The sequence below is a fragment of the Papio anubis genome, chromosome 8 (genome assembly GCF_008728515.1).
Source record: "Papio anubis isolate 15944 chromosome 8, Panubis1.0, whole genome shotgun sequence".
NCBI classification, from domain to species: Eukaryota; Metazoa; Chordata; class Mammalia; order Primates; family Cercopithecidae; genus Papio; species Papio anubis.
In genome coordinates, this window is record NC_044983.1 from 104,719,118 (window position 1) to 104,736,230 (window position 17,113).

General features: G+C 35.7%; 1 protein-coding gene across 1 annotated transcript in view; it reads left to right on the forward strand.

Moving 5' to 3' along the window:
• PKHD1L1 (PKHD1 like 1) overlaps nt 1-17,113 on the forward strand; it is a 191,211-nt gene that overhangs the window by 34,314 nt on the left and 139,784 nt on the right. The window contains 8 exon segments of the mRNA XM_031669316.1: nt 979-1,070; nt 4,394-4,553; nt 4,814-4,949; nt 6,482-6,625; nt 8,230-8,387; nt 9,890-10,003; nt 12,300-12,449; nt 13,457-13,581. Coding sequence (XP_031525176.1) covers nt 979-1,070; nt 4,394-4,553; nt 4,814-4,949; nt 6,482-6,625; nt 8,230-8,387; nt 9,890-10,003; nt 12,300-12,449; nt 13,457-13,581 — 1,079 coding nt within the window.

The window sequence follows — 17,113 nt, forward strand, 5'->3', positions numbered from 1 at the left end:
CTATAGCTTACAAGAAAATTTCCCATACCTGAAAATGGGGATTTCATTATTCTACATTTACTTGGTCATGAGATAAAAGTTATTTCACTATTTTGTTTTTTTCATAAATAGAATTATACATTCAATTTCGTATGTAGTTTTTCACATACTAGTATTAAATACTAATTTTATTAAACAATTTATATAATCACTATTTTTAATGACTAAGTACTATTATTACATGGGTTTACCAAGCTTAGATAACCATCTCCCTACTGATAAGTTTTTATTTACTTCTGGTATTTTATGACCACAAATAATACTACTCTATTGAACATCTAGGTTCATTAAACTTTTCTGTATTTGGGATTATTTTGTTAGGACAATTTCACAAATATGAAACTAACAGATCAAATCAATTTAACCTTTTATGACTCGACTTATGTGGCAAGATTGCTTCCCAAACTGGTTGTGTAAGTTTAAATTGCTACCTGTAATTTATGAATTCTAATTTTTATCATCGTTTGTACTGAAAAGCATGTGTACTCCAAAGATGGTATAATCATTCATAATGGGAAGCCCAAAGTCCTCTCACTCTAGTGTGCAGAACCATTTAGCAATATTTGGCAATCTAATTTGGATTAAATCTCTCAAAGTTCTCCACAGAGCAAAAGAATATTTTATTTGTCAATAACTGCCTTTCTCCTGGTATGTATCTTCTTAGTTTCCACTGCGGTTCTAGTTATGGAAAAGCTATGATCTGTGTAGCATACTCGGTACAGTACTGTTGATGTTACTTAAGGGTAGAAGGAATGAAGTGAGCTTTGATAATTAAAAAAAAAAGTATAGCATAGTAGATAACAGATCTTAAAAGAAAAATATAAAGTAGTTTTACATTTTTCTACTTATGAAATTTCTAAAACTGAAATAATAAATGATAAATAAATAAGTAAATGTTGAAAAGGTCTATTAATAAATTCTCCATCTCTCTGGGATTAGGTGAGGATTGCATATCATTCTGCTAATGCCAACAGTTATTTTTCCAGTCCAACACAAAGATCAGAGGATATTCATCTGCAGAAGGGAAAAGAGTAAGGTTTTTTCTTGTCGTTAAATTACTGTGTGGTATTTACAAACTTTACGTTTATATTTATATATATATATATATACACACATACACACATACACACACACACACACACACACATATATATATATATATATATTTTTTTTTTTTTGAGACGGAGCCTCCCTCTGTCACCCAGGCTGGAGTGCTGTGGCCTGATCTCGGCTCACTGGAAGCTCCACCTCCCGGGTTCATGCCATTCTCCTGCCTCAGCCTCCTGAGTAGCTGGGACCACAGGCCCCCGCCACCGCGCCTGGCTAATTTTTTTGTACTTTTAGTAGAGACGGGGTTTCACTGTGTTAGCCAGGATGGTCTCAATCTCCTGACCTTGTGATCCACCCACCTTGGCCTCCCAAAGTGCTGGGATTACAGGCGTGAGCCACCGCGCCCGGCCTATATTTTTAAATATTTTCAATTTATTTTTATTGGTGGAAGTGGATATTAGTTTATTGGCTTACTTTATAATTGATCGTTCACTATAATTTTATTCAAATGTGTTTCTTTATTTTCAAGAATACTGGCATTCAGCTAACCAGGGAAATTTGAAGTCTAGAATAACCCTGTTGCAAACTTACACTTTTGTGAAATTACTTGATCCTGTTCTTAGTTCTTTACTTGGACCTCTCAATCAATCCACCCATCTAATTTCTCTGTTCCTGCAGCTGAGCTCTTCAGTATTGCTAGGGAAAAATCACTAAGCCACACAGATTGTTACCACTGTTAATGTGTATTTGTTATTAACTGGTTTATTCCAGGCCCTGAGCCAGGTACTGGAAATTTGAGAATATTAAAATACACTGCCAGAACTGACAGAGCATATCGCTTAGTGTTGAAAGGTCAAGTCCAAGGAGCCAATGAGTGGGATTATCATCCAAATACCAGATAATCCCATTCAAAAAGCCATTCAGAATTCCTAGGAAACAGGAAGATAAAAGACATGATACATTCAAAATGGAGAAGGTGGTGGAATGGAGTTAACATGAAGAACATCAAAAGATGCACTGAGATCATATTCATCATTTGGATCTATTAGACTTTACTGTATAACAAAGCACTTCAGACTGTAGCAACTTCAAACAACAAGTGTGTATTATTTTTCACAATTTTATAGTTGGCTGAGCTGTTCATTTAGTTCTGACTAGTTTAGTTGGGGATTGGTAACCTAGAATGCCTCGCTCACATGTCTGGAGCCTCAGCAGGCATGGTTGAGTCTTAGATATCTGGGGCATCCCATTGCACGTGGTCTCTCATCATCCAGGAGACAAGCCCAAGTTTCTCACATTGTGGATGTGATCCCAGCAGTAAAGAGGGGAGTCCTAATGCACACACACTCTGCAATACTCTGTCTGTGTCACATTTGCTGATATCCCATTGCCCAAAGCAAGTGACCAAGCCTAGACTCAAGGATACAGAAATAGACTTCCCTTCTTGATGGGAGGAATGCTTTTTTCTTTATAAATTTACCTCATCACCCTTTCAGATATTGATGAAGTTATGCTCAGAGGCAGCATCATGAGGATCCTATGGAACTGGACAGGGAGGGTTGGGATCAACGGAACCTGGGAGCAAATTAATGTTCTCACACTGAGTGTTCTCGCTGAGGTCTTGGTAATACTGACATGGGGAAAAAGTTTTATTCCTTTTTTCCTCCTTCTTCTGCTTTCACTTCTTTATATATTAAACATTTTCTTCTATAACCATGAAAACTACTGGGCCAGGTCAGGATACATGGAGTGCCTGATTAATCCCTACTGCAGTTAAGTGTCAGTACATTTTCAGACTTTGGCTTGTTCTTGGAAAATGAGTTCAGTCTACCAGCTTGGCAGGAGCACAGAGTTTGAGTGAAAGCAACTCCTAATACATCTGCTGCCTGGTGTCTGTGCTCCTGCAAAACCAGCTTGGAATTTACATACTCTGCTTCCAATGATTGCTGTGAAATCTGAAATTGAGGCCACCCTAGCTGGTTTATTATAAAGTGGTTTTTCAAGCCTTTCCAAAGGTAGCTCATATTGCTAAATCATTCTACTCAAATACCACAAATATAGTTTCCTCTAGTGCATATTTTTTGGTCACCTTATTCTGTTTGGAATTCTCCCTCAGTTACTAGTTTAAAAAATTTTTGAATCCTTAAAATTCCATTAGCGTTTGTTATTCATATGGAGAAAGGAATAATATCTGTTTTATGAAACTTTTGTGACAATTAAATATAATAACGTCTGCAAAGTGCTTAGTTTATTGTCTAGCACAAAGAAAGTACCTAATTAATAGTTTTGAGCCATGAGTAAGGATGCAAAATTTTAATGGTTCTTCTTTGAATTCTGCTCTTTAATTAGTGTTGATCATCTCAAGTCAGCAGAACTGATGAGCAGGTTCTTATGGAAGTCAAGAGCCTGATATAATCCCCAAATATCAGTTCCATCAGGCGATGATCCAGAACCCCATCATTCTGCACATATGAAACATGATAAATTTCCCTCATTCAGACTCTTTCATGAACTGTGGATACTGATTCTCCCTATATAAGTATATATGTTGAGTGATGTGAGACAGTTTAGGGAAGCTCCCAGCTGTCCTCTCCAAGGATGTGAGCAATGGTGACATTGCTAGAGATTTAGAGGAGAAGCAGTAGTTTTGCACCCTCCTGTAACAGCTGCTCAGTGAAGGCATTACCTTGGGTACCCAGTAGGATGAGGGGCAGGAGACATCAAGAATCAGGAATTCAAAATATAAAGTGAAAATCCCATCCAGCTAGTTGGAGGTCCATAGTAAATCTGACCAGTAAAAGTTTCCTGAGGCAATATTTTATTCCCCAAGTTACAAATGGAGCCAAATTTAAGGAACATGAAAGTAGGAACTTTTATTCCTGACAAATATAACCCCTCAGGTATAAAGTACATGCTATGTCTAAGCCTGACATTTTCTTGAACACATTACAATATTTAACCTCTGCATGTTGTCTCTGCTATATGCCAGGGACAGGGTTATTTTTCAGGATCTTGAGTATAGGAACTAGTATTGTCTTCAATAAATATTTATTGACTAAGCTGAATGAATTGGTTATGAATGAGAACAACTTTCTACTAATGCAGATACCTTACATAATTCATTTTATTTTAGCAAACTGCTATGAAAATTTTAACATTTGAATATTTAAAATATGAGATACTACAATATAAGTTATTTAACAGGCAGGCTTTTAAAATATTGTTGATATTTTATTCATTAAAATAATTTCATGGCAAGTGTTGTGGAAAAAAAGTTATATTCATTAGTTACTCTATTTTCCAGATATTATATTGAAATCTTGCTGCAGGAGTACACATTAAGTGCATTTGTTGATGTCGGACTGTACCAGTATCAAAATGTTTATACTGAACAACAAACAAGAGATGCAGTGAATGAAGAACAAGTTATCAAATCCCAGTCGACAATCATCCAGGAAGTACAGGTTTGCTATGATTATAGTTCCACTTACAGAAAGTAAATGTCCGAAGGCAGGATCTCAATTTGGTTATTAATTTTACTAGGTAAGATACTGTTTTAGGTGAAAGCCGTCATGGACAATTATTGAATTATTACTTTGAGTATCTGTATTATAGGCCAAAAAGGCTGTTACTTGTCATTTGTAGTAAAATAGAGCAATAAAGTGATGCTTTTAAAGTATATATAATTTTCATATATTAAAAATATTTTTTAATTGGAAAATAGGTTATAACATTAGAAAACTGGGAAACAACTAACGCAATTAATGAAGTTCAGAAGATCAAGGTAACTAGCCCCTGTGTGGAAGCTAATTCATGTTCACCTTACCAATACAGATTAATCTATAATATGGAAAAAACTGGTAAGTTATAAATAATAAGGGAGATACTGTTTCTGTTCATGCATAGATGTAGCCATAAAGTATTTGCTCCAGTCAAATCATACTGTCTAGAAAATATAGTTTTGATGATAGGCTAGACAAAGAAGCAGAAAAATATATTATGGCAAAAAGCCTTCAGACTGGAATAGAAAACAACATCCATGCAAATAACTTTCTGGCATATACCATCATTTTCTAACAATAATGATAACTATATATCTAAATGCACATGGAATTTATATATCTGTTACTCACAAGTGTAAGTTAAGAAAATGGGAATTGTGAATAGTTAACCCAAATACCCATCAATGATAGACTGGATAAAGAAAATGTGGTACACCATAGAATACTGTGCAGCCATAAAAAGGAACAAGATCATGTCCTTTTCAGGGACATGGATGGAGCTTAAAGCCATTTCCTCAGCAAACTAACTCAGGAACAGACAACCAAACACTGCATGTTCTCACTTATGAGTGGGAGCTGAACAATGAGAACACGTGGACACAGGGAGGGGAACAACACACAGTGGGGCCCGTTGCGGGGTGGGGTCGGTGCCAGGAGGGCATTAGGTTAGTTCATGCTGGGCTTAATACCTAGCTAATTCATGCTGGGCTTAATACCTAGGTGATGATAGGTTGATAGGTGCAGCAAATCACCATGATATACGTTTACCTATGTAACAAACCTGCACATCCTGCACATTTACCCCAAAACTTAAAATAAAAATAAAAATTTTTAAAGGAATTAAATTCATCATTGCACAGAAGTAAACATGTCTTTCAATTTTTTAAATTAAATGATAAGCGTATGGAACACCAATTTTTATCAGCTAAAAAACAAAAACAACATTGCATTTGCATTTCTTTTTTTTTTTTTTTTTTGAGACAGAGTCTGGCTCTGTCGCCCAGGCTCGAGTGCAGTGGCGCGATCTCGGCTCACTGCAAGCTCCGCCTCCCGGGTCCACGCCATTCTCCTGCCTCAGCCTCCCGAGTAGCTGGGACTACAGGCACCAACCACGACGTCCGGCTAATTTTTTGTATTTTTAGTAGAGACGGGATTTCACCGAGTTAGCCAGGATGGTCTTGATCTCCTGACCTTGTGATTCGCCCGCCTCGGCCTCCCAAAGTGTTGGGATTACAGGCGTGAGTCACTGCGCCCGGCCGCATTTTTATATTTTATAACAAATCCTAAAATATAACTTTCACTATTAATGTTAATTTTTTTTAACCAGTAAATATTGATGATTGTTTATTCTTTGCCAAATCCAATTATTATTACTGTGGGAATATTAGAACAATAAAATATCAGCCCTGTCCTCAAAGAGATCACAAATTAAATACTCAATATTACTGAACTTGAATCAATTTCAAAATACAATTTCTCTAAGTGATAACTTACATGGTACAGAGTGTAGGTGCTTTAAAAATGTAAATACAAGACATCAGTGTTGGCTGCGGTAGCTCAGATTTCAACTTTTCTGTTTGTTTGTTTGTTTGTTTTAATCCAATCCAAAGTCTTCCTACCTGCTGATGCTTCTGAATTCATACTGCAATCAGCCTTGAATGACCTCTGGTCTATAAAACCAGACACAGTTCAAGTAACAAGAACACAGAATCCCCAGAGCAATATCTACACGGTAACATTCATATCAACTAGAGGTAAGCATGTATTTAATTTTGCACTTGTAGGAAACAAATGTATATCCTGTGCCACTCTAAAAGTTCTATAAGATGACGGAGAAAAAGACTTAGTTTAATGTCAGCAGAAATTAAATGGTTATTTTTTTCTATGGTAATTTAAATTTTAGGTGTATTTCAAGGAATGTACAACTCAAATGCATGAGAAATGCACTATACATACTACAAATGCATTTTCCATATAATAGCCTACTTTATAAATTAGTAAAAACTAGTGAAAATATTCTTTCTGAAAATAAAATTTAGGCAAACCAATATTGTCCAGGAGACACTCATCTGATCAAATCTTGCCTACTGAAAGGATTTTGTGGTCAAATTCACATGGGAGACACTGTATACCATGGGTCTCCCTTCAAGACTGGCAGAGCTCGTTGGAATATTAAAATCCCTGAGGAGTCCTGCAGTATTTAAAAAAAAAAAAAGGAAAAAGAAAAAAGTCAATTCACCTGTGTTTAATGCAAACTTATTTTTTCTCTCCATCTTTTTTTTCAAGTAGTAGCTATTAACTTCCTGTTACTGTTTTACGCAAAACACTTTTGGAAATGTTGACATAGACATTCTGCCTTCAAGTCAGACTTCACAACTAACTTGGCTATTTGGTATATTTAGCCCAGAAAGTGGGTCCCTGAATGTGTGTTTTTGTATGTGTGTGTGTTTACTTTTCTTTGGGTAATCATTATTTTTCACTTCATGTAAGTAAAATGTTACTTCAATATTTGTGTCTCATTTTATGAAATTGTTTAGTTTATTTGATTGTTGAGTGGAGGATAAAGAATTTGATTTTACATGAATTTAAGTTTTAAAAAGTGTACGAAAGTTAGATTGTCAAAATACTTATGAATAAACATATGAATATCCTTTCTGATGTATTTTTATATATCAGAGAAAAATTTTAAGACTTCAGCAGAGACCTTAAGAAATATGGTACCCAAATCCTAACTGGGCAGATTTTAAGACTTTCCCCAACAAAAAGGGTCAAAAAGATCAGTGAGATTCCACTGGTAGAGCATCCTTTCAAAGAACAGAGACATTTGAGGACAGGCCTTATTCCTCTCGAAGTGGCAAAGTCAATTATAATCATACTAAGTGGCATGGTATGAACAAACCTCACAGGTCAGAGATTGTTTCCTGGAATTCATCTTCGTGCCCTATTCATGTCTAAAGAAAACAGCAGTATTTCAGCTGAGCATTTGCACTAAAATAATGGTACTAGCACAAAACTAAAAGAATTTTTGGAATATCCTACTGCCCATTGATATTTATCTCACGGTCCTAATACATCTGTCTGTTTATCTTACAATACTTCCTTTTGCATAGAAACAGTGCCTTAAATATATAGCACTTTGTCTGTTTTGCCATTTATGCTATGGATAAATCTGCTCAAATTTAAGGATCTACATCGTCCCCATTCTTCCTTCTTTTGTGATAATGGAGCACCAAATGAAACCAATTTGGCTACATTTGAGTGTCTATTTTTTATGTATATATATAAAAATATATGTAGTTTTATATATAGGCATTTTATTAGTTAACTTCTACAAATTCTGTTTGGCACTTAATTTCAGGAGATTTTGATCTGCTTGGTTATGAAGTAGTTGAAGGGAATAACGTCACACTGGATATTACAGAACAAACCAAAGGAAAACCGAACTTGGAGACGTTCACACTGAATTGGGATGGGATCGCTTCTAAGCCACTCACTCCATGGTCATCAGAGGCTGAAGTACGCTGTAGGAATGTTTCTACCACACATTTTCCCTGCACCCTCTCACATCATTCATGGGCCATTTGTAGACAAATGAGAAAGAGATATTACTTGAAAAAAATCACTGCAAATTATTTATCCCCTGATCGACTCACCACAATTTATATACTGTGAACACTTTTATCTGAAAGGAGACTAAGAGTCAACCTAGTGCAGCCACCCCTTTTTCCAGACAAGGCATATATCAAAGGTTCCAAAACCTTGCCCTGCCTATGTGTAGAAGCTCTGAGTCCCTCTAACCACACGGGCATTGTTCTTCACTCAAAACACCATTTGTTATCCTGCAAAATCAGAAATTCCTTGAGAAATGTAGTGCAATAAAAGCTTAGCTATAAAGTATTGGTTAGTTTAAATATCCTATTATTTTATTAAACAGAACACCATTTAAATGTCAACCTTTTATAAAGAACACTTCGAGGAGGAGTAATACATTCTTCTATTTGGCGTGATAGGTTGGAGCCTACCCATGGTGAGGAGAGAAGGGAGGAAATATTCCAAAGACAAGAGAAGGAAAGGGGAGTTCTTAGGTCTGTGCCAACAGGGTCTAATGTACCTCTATAGGTCTAATGCACCTGTTCAAAAAGAAAGAATGCTCGTGAGTTACAACATTTTGACAACTTATCTGGACAATGAATTTAAGTTAACATTTGTTTGCAGATTAAAGAGTATATATTGTCTCAAGCCCTTAATTCTAAGTGACAATTATTTCTGTGCTTTGCTGGAGAAATGGATATGGAAATTATAGGAGACTTGTGAATATGTGCTAATTTCTGCATAATCTTCAATAATTTATTATTTTTTGAATAATTATAAATACAAGCCTACAGTATATGCATCTAATCTTTTTTTTTTTTTTGAGACGGAATCTCGCTTTGTAACCAGGCTGGAATGCAGTGGTGTGATCTCCACTCACTGCAACCCTCCGCCTCCCAGGTTCAAGTGATTCTCCTGCCTCAGCCTCCTGAGTAGCTGGGACTACAGGCGCGCACCACCATGCCCAGCTAATTTTTGTATTTTTAAAAGAGACAGGGTTCCACCATGTTGGCCAGAATCTATTGGAGTGTATCTTTTTTTTTTTTTTCCCAGTTACTTTTGAGTTAGTTGGAAAAATTATTTATTTGGAATCTATCTAATTGGGTACTAATTAATTTAGGTTTGCTTCATTGCTCTCTTTAAAAAGCTACTAAACAAATATGTCTGCCTTATGTAATAACTAAGTATGGCTAATATTAGCCAATTCTATGTAACTATTGTTATTCTAGAATAAAAGTTTTGAAAACTCATTGGCCACTAAAATTATCACACTTAAAATTATTTAGAAAGTTAACTCATAATCACAACTAAAGTATGGGAATTATGAAAATGTTCTATTAGAACTAATTAGTAGAATCAGGAGTAGGATTACTAGTGTTCTAACTTTTCATGAAAAGAAGTTACTAATGTTTATATTGTTAATTTAGTTTCAGGGAGCAGTGGAAGAAATGGTTAGCAGTAAGTGTCCACCGCAAATTGCAAATTTTGAAGAAGGATTTGTTGTGAAATACTTCAGAGACTATGAAACTGATTTTAATCTGGTATGAAATATTTAATAAACTGTGAAACTAATCAAATGATAATTTATATAATGGTTTGAAATTTTATAATTTCTTTTTTGAAGTAGCATTAATAACTTTGTAATTCACAATCAAATTGCAAAAATGACTTTGTTATACATTTATTGTAAGGGCTGTTGGTAGGTGCTATTGGTAGTGCCTTCTATGATTCGGTTGTCAAAAAATTTTTACTACTCATGAATTTTCTTACTAGAAAGTAGGAAAGCTGAGCAAAGGTAAGATTTGTAGTGTTTTTGTTTATTTTGTGTATTAGGCCATTGTTGCATTGCTATAAAGAAATACCTAAGACTGGGTAATTTAGAAAGAAAAGAGGTTTAATTGGCTCACAGTTCTGTAGGCTGTACAGGAAGCATGATGCTGGCATCTGCTCAGCTTCTTGGAAGGCCTTGGGAAACTCTCAATCATGGTGAAGGTAAAGGGGGAACAGGCACGTGAATTGGCTTCGTCAAAGGCAAGAGAAGAGAGTGGGGCGGTGCCACACACTTTTAAACAACCAGACCTTGTGAGAACTCACTCACTGTCATGAGAACAGCACAGATGGGATGGTGCTAAGCCATTCATGAGAAATCCACACCCATGATCAAGTCAACTACAAACAGGCCCCACCTCAAGCTTTGGGGATTACACTTCAACATGCAATTTGGTGGGGACACAGATCCAAATCATGTCATTTTGCTTGTGTTTTCTTTTTCTTTTCTGTCTTTTTTTTTTTTTTTTTTTTTTTTTTTTTTTTTGAGATTGAGTCTCACTCTATCACCAGGTTGGAGTGTGTTGGTGCAATCTTGGCTCACTGCAACGTCTGCCTCCTGAGTTCAAGCAGTTCTCCTGCCTCAGTCTTCCAAGTAGCTGGGACTACAAGCACCTGCCACCACGCCTGGTTAATTTTTGTATTTTTAGTAGAGATGGGTTTTCACCATGTTGGCCAGGATGGTCTTGACCTCTTGACTTCGTGATCCAGCCGCCACGGCCTCCCAAAGTGCTGGGATTGCAGGCATGAGCCACCATGCCCAGCCTTGGTTTATGTTTTCTTAACATGGATGCACAGTATATCCTTTCTCCTCATTGACTTCAGAGATTATAATATATGGTGGGGCATTATATGTTTTTATGTATTATGTAGTTTTATATAATTGCTTCTCTTGCTTTTTGACATAACACTCTGGTTAATTAGTACACGGCCCAGTCATTATTTCCTTCTTAATGAGATATTTTCTTTAATATAGAGTAAAGGAAGAAAATTGAATATGTGCTTTCTAATTCTCATTTTCCAGTCTTCAGGAAGTCAGCTATTTGCTATTTCCAAGTGAAAACTGTAAGAATAAAAAATGTATACTCCAGTTATTTAATTCGGATCAATACCCTGGATATAAATATAAATCCTTAAAAATATCTCTCATGATACTTTTCATGAGCAGATTAGTGAGAAAAAATCTTTCCACTTAATAGATGACCTTTTTAGCTTCGTTTAATAAACATATGTGTATTTATGTTCTATTTTGAATGTAGTATTAGCAGCCATGAGGATGACACCTGTAATTTACCTTTTACTCCTTACCTACTTCATCTCTCATCATTACCCTCACGTGCATTTCCATGCTGCATCTAACCTTAACAGTTTGCGTTCCCAGCACCATGCTCTCTCACACCTCTGCTTTTTTGTACAATTTTGGCCTGTCTCTGAAGCCCCTACTTTCTTTTTACCATTTGCACAGTGCCTTTGACACCTTTTTTTCCATTCCAACAACTGCTATTTATCTTTAAAGACTTAACTTATTGTCACTTCCCCTGAGTCATCTTTCTTGATGCTTTTATGTGAGTTAGATGCCTCCCTTGAGCCTTAGTTTGATCATCATTGGCTTCTTTGTCTTAGACGGATGGTCTCTATTTACAGGGATGGGGTTCTTCACCACTTGAATCCTAAAGATTAAACAGCAAACACACAAACAAGCAGAAACCTGACACACAGTAAACACTACATAAACACTCATGGAAAGAATGAATAAATACCCGTAAAGAGCTCATAATGTAAGGAAAAAAGTCGAACTTGGGAACTAGTCAAGTACTGGTATAAGGGATTATATAATTATGGATCCAAATGAGAACTTTAGATTTCAGACAAGGAAGAAAACATCTCAAGTTAAAATAATCGGGGAAACAATGGTATCTGGGTTAAACCTTGAATGGTTTGGGTGCATACATTGGGGGAAAACCAGAACAATAAATCATGTTTTCATTTGAAATATTATTGTTTCGGTAGGAACATATTAACAGAGGGCAGAAGACAGCTGAAACTGATGCTTACTGTGGTCGTTATTCCCTGAAAAACCCAGCTGTCCTTTTTGACTCAGCAGATGTTAAACCAAACAGACGACCATATGGGGACATTTTATTGTTTCCTTATAATCAGGTAAACTCAACAAAATGATATGCTAATTGAATCTGGAACATACCTTGGTAATAAAATTTCATGAAATTTTAAGACAAACAAAAATGCTTGCCATATGAATAGTATGTCATATTGTAACAGGCACTGTAGTGTAAATTCTGGGTGCTTGTGGTTTCTTCTGAGGATTTTCAAAATAATAAATGTATACTATATATATATGTATATGTATATAGCACCACATATCATGTATTATATTTCTCTTTTAATTCAGAAAAAATTATTTGCACACAAGTTTAAATACCAAAATAATTAAAAATGTATAAGCTTCTTCATTTTTCTTCATTAATTAAGAAGAAAGAAAAATGGCTAGCCATCGTAGGGTGATCTTGGGTATCCAGTCAGAGAGAAGTGAAACCAAATTAGGAGCACAGGAGATGGCAGTTTTAATGAGGGCATTTGACACTGTTAATCATAGATTCACCCTTTCTCTTATTTTAAAATTCTCAAAATGTGGCATCTATCCTAAAATTCAAAGTTCTTAACATATTTGGCATGCTTAAGGACTTGGGGATCATTAAAATTGGTATTTAATTACTATTTTACAGTGACACTAATCTCTATCTCTAAATGTTCAATGATATTTACATCCCATTTAATTTGCCTGGATGTTTACCTCTCTTCTTTCCTATGTGCATTGGACTTTTAAATTTGCTGAGTAGCTTAGATTTAGTACATAACTCATCTCCACAGAGAGTGAATTGTTTGCAGTTTTAAAGGACACTATACCTAAAAATAATAGATAATTATTATTAATTGTAAGGTCACCTCAACATCACTTTGTCTATAAAATCTTTTCCAATTCTTCCGCAGCTAACTGGCTGAAATTAATCATTTCTTTCTCTGTGTTCTGGTACATTTTATGTAGAAAATGCCCAATAAATATTTATTGACTTTGAATTTATTTGAATTGTTACAAAACAATGTAATGGTAACATATTGTTACCAATGATTTTCATATTTTTATGTAGTTATGTTTAGCATACAAAGGATTCCTGGCAAATTATATTGGTCTAAAATTCCAGTACCAAGACAATAGCAAGATTACTAGAAACACCGATATACAATTTACATACGACTTTGCTCATGGAAACAAGTAAGTTACGCTATGAATTTGAAAATTAAGTTATACCATGGTATATACACTACAAAGATAAGACAAATCCATTTCTTGGGGTTTTACGTTTTTGTTTTGGTCTGTTTGGGGAGATGATGGCAAATCACACGCACAATGGATGTAACTGCAGTTTTCCTATTCTACACATGAACATCCAACAGAAATGGTCGTGTTTTAAAGAAATCTATAGATTATGAAAATAACAACTGGTCATGTCATAATCACCCATAACCATAAAAAGACAAAACAATGGTAAACTTTAGAATTTAAATTATATATTACTAAATCTAACAATGTCCCTAGTTGTTGCTGGAAGGTAGAGACAGACTTATCACAATATAGTCGTTATAGTTTGATCACTGAAAAAAAAGGGAATAGAGATATTTTGAAATAATGCTTGCTATACCAAAAATTAGACACATAGAAATGCAAATAGAGAAACATAAAGGAAGAAACAAAATGAACCTAGAGAAAGCTATTTAATGACTACAGCTGTCATGCCCTTAAACACAATTTAGTTCTATATAATTATTTTTGGGGTTTTATTAATTTTTATGTCTTCTGAAATTTATGTCAGTTGTGACTGCATTTTCATACATGGTACATGCAAAAATTTCATTTACAATAGAAGTAATAATGAAGACATACACAGAAACACACAGCTTTCTATTTTATAAAGCACTCCCCATAAATTGTTGTTGTTTATTAAAGTATAATGTACATAAAGTAAAATTTACTCTTTTTAAGTGCACAATTTAGTGAGTTTTAACACGTGTATATGGCCATGTAACCATTACTCCACTGAAGACATAGAACATTTCCTCTCTACAATTTTTGAAGTTTATTTTCATATAAAATTTATCTCATAAAAATAACCATAATAGGATCTCCATATCTTGAAAAGATTTCTTTTTTTATTTGCTTTTTTTCTGTTATAGCTACATCACAATCTTTATTTTATATGGGTCTATATAGAGTTTATATGATACTTTAATACATGTCATGTAAGTTTCCATCATTTTATAAGATATGGAGAACATTATTCTATTATAATAAGATATGAAGAGCACTATTTTTCTTCCCATCATAGAATAGAACTCTGTAACTCAGAACTGCCATGTGTGGAACAAGTGTGAGGGAGAACCAGCGTCTCCTCATGACACCCAGACAGAGGGAGTGAGAAAATCATCCAAAGTTGGAAATAGAACCTAATGTTTACCATAAATAAGACAAAGACAATAAATAAAAACAGGCAAGATGTTAATGGAGAGTCGAGTAGTTAGATAGGAAGAAACAGCAGTCTTGATGGGGGAATGTTTCTTGATGCAAAAGCTGCTCCTCAAATCTGCAATTTCAATTGTCCTGTTTTCTACATAATCCTAACACTATTTTTTTTTTTTTTTTTTTGAGGCAGGGTCTGGTTCTGTCACCCTGGCTGGAGTACTGTGGGACCATCACAACTCATTGCAGCCTTCATCTTCTGGGCTCAAGTGATCCTCCCACACCAGCCTCCCTCTCAAGTAGCTGGGACTATAGGTGTGCACCACCACACCCAGCTAATTTTTTGTTTTTGTAGAGAGTGGATCTTGCCATGTTGCCACAGCTGGTCTTGAACTCCTAGGCTCAAGCAATCTTCCTGCCTAGGCCTCCCAAAGTGCTGGGATTACAGGCATGAGACACCATGCCTGGCCCCCAACACTATTTTCAAAATGCATCAGCCAGTTCCCAATTCATAACTTTAGAAATTCATGTACTCTAAAAATTGCTGACATATGTTGGACTGGAAGGGAAACCTTGTTTGTTAAAGGTTTTAAAAACTATATCTTAGAGGATAAGATGTGTAAAGTGGGAGACAGCCAGGGCGAAGACCTGGAGGTGCTCCAGCAAAGCTAGGTCCCCAGACTCTATCAGGAGGAAATCAATTGTGTTCACTGGGACAGTGGCAGAAAGGTGACAAAGATGGGACCAGGCAGGTGGGTGGGAGCATATCAGTGTTATCCTTCCTGTGGAACTGGAATGACCTTATGTTAAAAAAAAAAAAAGGAGGGGGCTGGGCAACATGGCAAAACCCCATCTCTACAAAAAATACAAAAATTAGCTGTACATGGTGGTGCACACCTGTGGTCCCAGGTACTCAGGAGGCTGCAGTGGAGGATTGCTTGAGTCTGGGAGATCCAGGCTGCAGTAAGCCAAGATTGTGCCACTGCCCTCCAGCCTGGGTGACAGAATGAGACCTTGTCTTGGAAAAAAAAAAAAGAAAAAGAAAAAAAGGGGTGTGTGTGTGTGTGTGTGTGTGTGTGTGTGTGTGTGTAGAAAGTCATAGTCTTTCGTTTTTAATATAAAACATCAGCATCATATTTGAAGTATGTATCTCTGGCATCAGATCCTGAGCATATGAACCTAATTCCCTTCAGATACTCTGGTCAATCAATGGATAAAGTGATGGCATCTGTAGACCAAGCTTAACTACAGGTGTCAGTATCTCTTTAGTCATGAGGTAGAAATCTATAGTACAACAGGTGTTTGTCAGAGGGAAAAACTTTAATAAGGGCATTAAGATTTTCAAAAAATTCTTCAGGAAACACAAAAGCCCTGCTTCATATATTCCTTAGGTTCTTGAAATAAGCATTAATAAGATGATGATTGATGTCTTGTCCCAAGTATAATATCTACACATGTTTCCATAGAATGTAAAGAAAGAAAAATTCTTGTTTACATAAAGTTCATTAGATACTGAAGTTTGATAGAACTTGAAGTGGACTTCAAAGAAGAGAGAGAGAATAATGCCTGAAATCTATACATGCTATACATGATGTTTGCACAGAACCATATGATTTTAATAATAATTAACAATATTAATTTTAACAATATTAATTCTTCCAATCCATGAACACTGGATATATTTTCATTGATCTGTGTTGAGAGAGATACATTAGTATTGAAAACAAATATATGCCTTTGAGGCCATTACATAGTTCAATCCGATGTATAAAATGGGACTGAAGCTAGCTCCTGGAATGAATGAAATGAGTTGGGAGAATTCTGCCGTTCCACAGAGGAATTATTGACTCAGAAGAGGACATCCTTTGTTGGCACTAACATAGGCAGATGCAATGCCAGGAGTTGAGCCAGCCCTGCCTCTGTTAGGTGGCAAGGAGCATGAAAAGTCCATAAACAGAATGATTATATACCACTGTTTCTTGCCCAATTTGCTATAGTCCATCTTTATGAAGCAGAAATCCTTCTCAAAGGGACATCTGAAGGTACATTTTGCTACAATGGGAAGGAGTGTTTGAATTGAACAGTGAATTCGCAATTTTACTTTTGATGCCCATCGCCCTTATGCTATGCACTCCTCCACTGCCTCAGGATTTTGGAACATTTTATGAATCCTTGTTCTTCTGTATTAATCAAGTCATCACTTACCATATCATTAAATAGGTCTCTCCTTTTAGCTTATAATTTAGGATGGCTGAGGGGAGGTGGGGATGGTTAATGGGTACAAAAAAAT